Source organism: Nannospalax galili, unplaced genomic scaffold, assembly GCF_000622305.1.
Source record: "Nannospalax galili isolate Female #2095 unplaced genomic scaffold, S.galili_v1.0 scaffold68, whole genome shotgun sequence".
NCBI classification, from domain to species: Eukaryota; Metazoa; Chordata; class Mammalia; order Rodentia; family Spalacidae; genus Nannospalax; species Nannospalax galili.
In genome coordinates, this window is record NW_008358189.1 from 940,010 (window position 1) to 947,165 (window position 7,156).

The 7,156-nt window shown below is 58.9% G+C and overlaps 1 protein-coding gene across 1 annotated transcript; it reads left to right on the plus strand.

The window, feature by feature from the left end:
• The first annotated feature begins 71 nt into the window (after nucleotides 1-71).
• Tmem121 (transmembrane protein 121) lies at nucleotides 72-3,509 on the plus strand. The gene is made up of 2 exons (XM_008856388.2): nucleotides 72-104; nucleotides 1,995-3,509. The coding sequence occupies exon 2, from the start codon at nucleotides 2,168-2,170 to the stop codon at nucleotides 3,122-3,124; it is 957 nt and encodes a 318-aa protein (XP_008854610.1). The 5' UTR covers nucleotides 72-104; nucleotides 1,995-2,167; the 3' UTR covers nucleotides 3,125-3,509.
• Nucleotides 3,510-7,156: the final 3,647 nt, after the last annotated feature.

Genomic DNA, 7,156 nt, shown 5'->3' on the forward strand with positions numbered 1-7,156 from the left:
GCGGGCGGCGGGCGGCTGAACCAGGCGGGCTTGTGGAGCTGGGCGGTAGGCGGCGGCGGATGCCAGCTGGGCCTGTACCACCCCCGTCCAGTCCCCAGACTGAGGTCGGTGGGTTGGACAGGGGCCGCGGCATGGTGGCCGGACCAGGCCCGGGCACCACCCGGGAAGCCTTTGGTGGGAAAGGGACACGCTGAGATGCAACCTGCCGGGAGCCGCTGGACCCTCCTCTCCGGAGTGGAGGAGGGGAGGCCCCTCCTTTTCCTCAGCCTCCTTCTCCGAGGCATTAAGTGGGTGGGGGTTCTTACTAGGCGCGAGGGGCAGGCATTTTAGGTTTTGGAGGCCCCAGGTCGGCGTGTGGGGTTTGATCAGCGCAGGGGCGGTGGGGCGGAACATTTGGGTCTGGCATGGGAGAGCCAGGGCAGGTGGGCCTGGACTGGGTCCTTGGGAACACCGCCAGGGAGGAGTGTGGGGGAGGGGGAGCCAGGCTTAGGTTCTGGCCTCCTGGAGGCTGGGGCACTCCTAGGGGGTGGGGTCTGTCCCATCACCAGTGCAGTGCGCTCAGCTTGCATTCGTGGCGGTTGACGTTTGACAGTGATTGAGCGTGGGGATGGTGGTGGTGGTGCACATGATGGGTTGAAAGAAAGGGTTAGCCAGCAGAGGCTGTTTAGGGCCTGGACAAGTGCTGAGAGGAAGGAAATTCTGTTTGGCGGTAGTCAATGGAGGCCCGGGAGAGCAGGAGTGGGCTCAGCCAAGCTTCTTGAGAGAGGGATACCTGACAGTGGGCGTGTAAATGGAATGAATGTACCTGGGAAGCAGGGGCAGGCGGAACCCTGGAGCCCTGGTGTGGGCAGATGACTCCCTCAATACTCTGTACCCAATGTTGCAGCTCTGGGTGGTTGGGGGGAGTTGGTGTCTGTGTGTGGCCCTGAGGACCCTTATGTGGGTGCATGGAGGAGGCAGAAGGGGAGATGAGGCAGGGGTGCCAGTGTGGAGTTTGAGGGGGACTATGGTGTCACTAGGAGCAGGGTGAGTGCATTGCTGTCACGGGTGACAATTTTATGTCTTTGTCTAGACAGGACAGTAAATGGGGCCCTCACACCAGGTACTGTGGTGGGCAAAGGAGAGGTCTGGTTGGAAGTGACTGGGGCGGGTGGGTGAGGGCAGAGGGTGAGGGTGAGAAGAGGCCTGAGCCTAGGAAAAGACTGAGTCCTGCTGGCAGCCTTCCCGAGGTTGGTCCTGAAGGAAGGGGCCGTAGGGACTCACCCATTAGAGGAACTCCCAGGGCAGGTGTGCTGGCTCAGGGTGGAGGGAGAGGAAATGACAGGAGGTGTGTTCAGAATGGAAGACACTTGTCCAGGGCGATGGGGACCCATGGTAGCAGGGCAGAGAATGGTCTGCTTTGCCCTAGGTAGCCGCAGGAAGCGAAGAGTTGTGGAAAGAGAGACAGCTGCAAGGCCGGAAGGACTTGTAGGATGTATGTCTCAAGACTTGGATGACTGTCCATCTAGGGCCGGAAAACTCGCCCAGTGCCCTGTCTCCGGGATGGGGTCCGGCTCTCCAATACTCCCTGTGCACTTAGGGTAGAGGAGCAGGCTTGCCTCTCTACCCAGTGCAGCACCAGGAAAGGATTTCCAAAACCTCCAAAGAAGCGGCTTAAAGCCGCGGGGCTGGTCGTTGGGATGAATGCGGCCAGAGCCCGGAGGGACCGGCTCAGGGACCGGGAACGGCGGGGAGAAACCACTTCCGTTCCATTTCCTTCCTGGCGGTGGCGGGAATGAGATCTCGGGTTCCTCAGGTGGGGCTGCGGCGCCCTCTGGAGGCCCCGCTCCTGCGCTCGGGGTCCTGATGCTAGCCGCGGCGCGTGCGTGAGACCGAGGTCTCGGGCGCTAGGCGCGGGGACAGCACCGCGCGCAGGAAGCATCCAGGCCCCGGGAGGCTGCCAGTGCGCCGGGCCCACGCGACTCCGAAGTCTGACTTGTCTCTGTCTTTCCCAGGTTCCGAGCTCGCGGGCCGGGAGCGGCGGCGCCCTCGGGGCAGCTAGACCAGCTCCGCGCCATGCCCGCGGGCTGAGTGCCTCTGCGCGCCGCCGCGCCCTGGGACGCCGGAGGACGTCGTCCCGCCTCGCGTGGGTACTGTACGCGCCCGGGCAGGGCCCGGGCCGCTGACCATGGTGCTGCCGCCCCCGGACAGGCGCCACGTGTGCCTGACCACGCTGGTGATCATGGGTAGCATGGCCGTCATGGACGCGTACCTGGTGGAGCAGAACCAGGGCCCGCGCAAGATCGGTGTGTGCATAATCGTGCTGGTAGGCGACGTGTGTTTCCTGCTGGTGCTTCGCTACGTGGCCGTGTGGGTGGGTGCCGAGGTGCGCACGGCCAAGCGCGGCTACGCTATGATCCTCTGGTTCCTCTATATCTTCGTATTGGAGATCAAGCTCTACTTCATCTTTCAGAACTACAAAGCGGCACGTCGCAGCACAGCCGACCCGGTGGCGCGCAAGGCACTGACCCTGCTGCTGTCCGTGTGCGTGCCAGGCCTGTTCTTGCTGCTTGTGGCCCTGGACCGCATGGAGTACGTGCGCACCTTCCGCAAGCGCGAGGACCTGCGCGGACGCCTCTTCTGGGTGGCTCTGGACCTGCTGGATCTGCTGGACATGCAGGCCAACCTGTGGGAGCCCCCGCGCACCGGGCTGCCGCTGTGGGCCGAGGGCCTCACCTTCTTTTACTGCTACATGCTGCTGCTGGTGCTGCCCTGCGTGGCGCTCAGCGAGGTCAGCATGCAGGGCGAGCACATCGCGCCGCAGAAGATGATGCTGTACCCGGTGCTCAGCCTCGCCACCGTCAACGTGGTGGCTGTGCTGGCGCGCGCTGCCAACATGGCACTGTTCCGAGACAGCCGCGTCTCGGCCATCTTCGTGGGCAAGAACGTGGTGGCTCTGGCCACCAAGGCCTGCACATTCCTCGAGTACCGCCGCCAGGTCCGCGACTTCCCGCCACCTGCGCTCGCGCTGGAACTGCAGCCGCCACCTTCACAGCGCAACTCCGTGCCGCCTCCGCCACCACTGCATGGTCCGCCGGTGCGTCCCCACGGGCCCTCACCCACGCGAGATGCGCTGGACACGTGACAGGGCCCCGCGGACTGCAGAGACGCTGGACCAGCTGTGCGCAGTTTGCATGGGATGGGATGGGGCGGGCTCCCCTTGGGGACAGGTGCGGTGAGTACCTGTGCAATGCCTGGGGTACCTGGGGCCGTGTCTGCTTCTTCATCTCAGGAATCCCTCGGACCACGGACCCTCAGCCTCCACTCCACAAGCCCACCTCGATGCGCAGGGCAGTTTGTGAGGCCTGGTCCTGAGTAGCGGTGGCTCTACGTCTGCCTGCTGCCGCTGCCAAGGTGGGAAGGGAGGGCAGTGTTCCAGGAAATATGGTCCCATGGTGGGGCCCTCTGGCTCAGAGTTTGGGGCCGAGGAGGCCTCTGTCATTTTAAAGACTGGTGTTTACAGTTTTGTAACAGTCTGGCTGTTTTTCCTGTCCCATGACTTCCTGCCTGACAGCAGGACAGAGCGGCAAGGGTGGGTGAATGCTGGTGGCCACGGAGCAGCTAGGTCCCTCCAGGGCCTCTCTTCAGCTGCTTCTCAGGAGTCCCTGTGTGGGGTCCACTGCGGCCCTGTGCCAGAGACCTACCCCTCCAGGTACTATGACCTCCTTTTCCTGGGAGAGCGTGACACCCCCTCCCCATCCCTCATCTCCTCCACCTCCATCCAGGCCTCATGCCCTGCCTTTCCCTTCTCAGGCTCTAATGTGCCCCTGTACCTGCTCCCCTTTCCCATACACTCTCTGCCTGTGGGTGACTCTGACTCAGGACTCCCTGTGTCAGATGGGATCAGGTGCCAGCTTTGTTCCCAAGTCGAAGTGCAGCCTCAGCCAGAAGTAAGCAGTCTGGCCTCATGTCACCCCAGTTTGGCCCTGCCCCAGACACTGGACAGTCCCGCAGTGTCCTGGCCCAGTACACAGGCCCCGAAGTCTGCCTGCAGGTGGTTTCTTCCTGACCTCCACTCACTGTATCTGTGGTGACTGTGAATTCACCAGGTCCAGGATGGTCTCTGTGGCATCTAGGGCGAGGCCTTTTTTTTTTTGTCTTTTTGAGACAGGGTCTCCCTGTAGCCCCAGCTATCCTGGAACTCACTATGTAGACCAGGCTGGCCTTGAACTCACACACATCTGCCTGCCTCTGCCTCCCAAATGCTGGGATTAAAGGCGTGCACCACCACGCCTGGCCTGGGAGAGGCCTTTTTAATGTTTTAGTTGTTAGCCTTAGCCTTTAACAGCTGTGCTATCCCTCCAGCCCCAGGGAGAGGACTTTTTGAAGCTGTAGTTTATCCATGAGGGATGATGGCTGTGTATATTCCTCTCCTGGCACCCGTAGAGCCATGGAGGCCCATGTTCTGCCAGGCCTGGGCTCACTGAATTGCCTTGATCCTTGCACTCATCCTCTGAGACAAGGATCCACATTCCTGCTGCCCAGAGCAGGCCCAGTTCCAGAGAGGTATGGACCTAACTCTGCACAGTCGAGGACCCTCTGCGCACATCCCAACTACAACAGCTCTGGGTCCCCAGGGGCAGATGTAGCACAGGGACTACTCATGGCTATACTCTTGATATGATAGGGTATGGCCAGTGCCCCCCCGACCTCCATACTGGGCCTTGGTCTTACCTCTAATCATACTGTCACCAATGCCTGATAAGCACCCTGCAGGCCTTGGCTCTGGGCTCCAGACCCGTAGGACACTGCAACCAACCAATCAGCCTCAAGGAAGTGGAGGCCTTGTGTTAGAGGACAGTGGCTCAGGAGCTCGCACAGGGTGTGGGGCTGGCTGCAGGAGGTCGCTAGCTGGTGAGCAGGCTCTGGCTGTTCTTGGCTCTGTGCAATCTTGGTAGGGAAGGCAATGGGTTGGGCTCAAGGGATGAGTTACAGTTCTGAGGGTTGGGCTGTAGCCTGTCACCTTCTGAAGCTAAGACTATCCTCTGTGGCTGGTCTCTTGTCTCTGTGGTACCCTTTGGCTAAAGGGGTCAGTGATCCTGGCCCTCTTGGGTCTTCCAAGCTTGGAGACAGGATGAGACTATTGACTGTGTCCAGCTTCCCTTCTCTAGCTTCCTTTCTCTCTCTCTCTCTCTCTCTCTCTCTCTCTCTCTCTCTCTCCCTCTCTCTCTCTCTCGCTCTCTCTTTCTTTCTTTTTTTTTTGTCTTTTGAGACAGGGCCTCACTGTGTAACCCCAGATGGCCTGGAAGTCTCTATGTAGACCAGGTTGGCTTGGAGCTCACAGAACTCTGCCTGCCTCTGCCTCCTGAGTACTGGGATTAAAGGCATGTGCTATCATGCTCTGTCCTTCCCTGGTTCTTGAGGCAGCCTGAGTGGCCAGATGTAGTGGAGGAGGGAGGCACAGGCCCTCTGTTCCTGTTAATTCATGCTTGGCTCCCAGATCCTGGTACTGGGCCACTTACCTTGATCTGAGACCCTCAAGAAAACTGGATATGGTGGGTATTTGGGAGAGGCACCGGGCAGGGGCTTGTGTTTTAGTTTCTAGTTAGCAGGTGCTTCAGGGATGTAAGAGATGAGTGGTGTGAATTGATTAGTGTTGGGGGAGGTTATTGTGCGAGAAACAGAGGGCTAGGGACAGGGACAGCTGTGGTCATGGCAACCCCAGTTCCCATGACGAGGTGCTGGGTGAGGGAGTTTGTGTGGACTGCAAAAGCAGACTTGGAGGCCCACTGCTTGTGGGGTAAGTTGGGGTGGAAGATTCCTCCCAGGCCAGAGCCCCCAGGGTGCTCACCGAGAAGCCTGAATCCTGGCTGCCTTTGGATTTTGTGCCTGTCTCAGAAGAGGATGACACTGGATACATAAGAATTAATCAGGTGAAAGGCCAAGCCCTTCAAATGGGGAACCAATCAGCAAAGGAGGCCCGAGGGGAGATGGGAGGGTTGGCTCAGTGCTGGCGGGGGTGCTGATAGGGTGGTGCTGGCTGCACTGGTGGAGTTAGCCACTGGAGAATAGTGTCCTTATGGGGATGGGTAGGGGAAGGAAGTGCTCCCTGAGTGCCTGGGCAAGAGTTGGGATGTTAAAACAGCACGTGCAGCCAACTTGTGGCAGGAAGAGACGTGGGCAGAAGGGTCATGTCCTGGGGCAGTGGCTGGCCTCAAGTGCTGTGCCCAGCCAAGGGCCTGACCCACCTCTGACATCATTGAGAGCCTGTCCACCCTACTTCCTCCTCCCAGTCAAGGTCACACGCTGCCTCCAACTACCGCGGCAAGAGCCAATCAAGGGTCAGAGGAGAAACTCCTATCTGGATACATTAACTGCCTGTGCACATGTCCCAGTGTGGGACCAGCATGCTGTGTGCTCAGCCTGTCGTTTCTCACTACTGCAGGGAGCTTGGCCTCCCTAACATCTGAGGTGTTAACCAGCACCCAGTTGGCGCTGTGGTCCTGGAGCCTGGTCTTACCCAAGACCTCCTCCCACAACTCAGGCTCAGATGCGCTGTTCCAGGATGGCCCCTGACCTCCTTCAAACAAACTAGAGTTAACTCCTTGTCTGTGTGCAGAGCAGGCTGCAGCCTTAAGGGCATCATCATCTCCAAGGTCTTCTCCTGGGTTGTGTCCCTGGGACCTGACTTTGTCCATTTTCATGATGGGGATGGAGAGGAGGTTTTTGCCTGAACGGCTATGCAGGCATGCAGCAGCTGCCTAGGCTTGGGTGTCAGGACCACCTGGGAAGCATCCTTGCAGTTCAATGGGGCATTTCTTTGGGACACTGGATATGTGCTGGCATTATGCAGACAATCTTAGCAATAGACCTGATGATAGTGATGGCTTTGACAAACGGTGAGCTCGCAGCTCCTGCAGAAAACTGGATCAAGCTGCACAATATTTTTTTTTTTCTGAGATGGGATCTCATTATATAGACCAGGCTGGACTTCAGTTCGTAACTCTCTTGCCTCAGTCTCCCTAGTGTGGTGTGCTGAGAATTCCATTACAGGTGGCACTATTTTATCATTTAAAATTTACTTTATTTATTTTGTATGTGTGCAGGGGCATGTGGAAGTCAGAGAGCAATGTGTGGGAGTTCTTTCCTGACACTGGCTGCGTCCTGGGGATTGAAC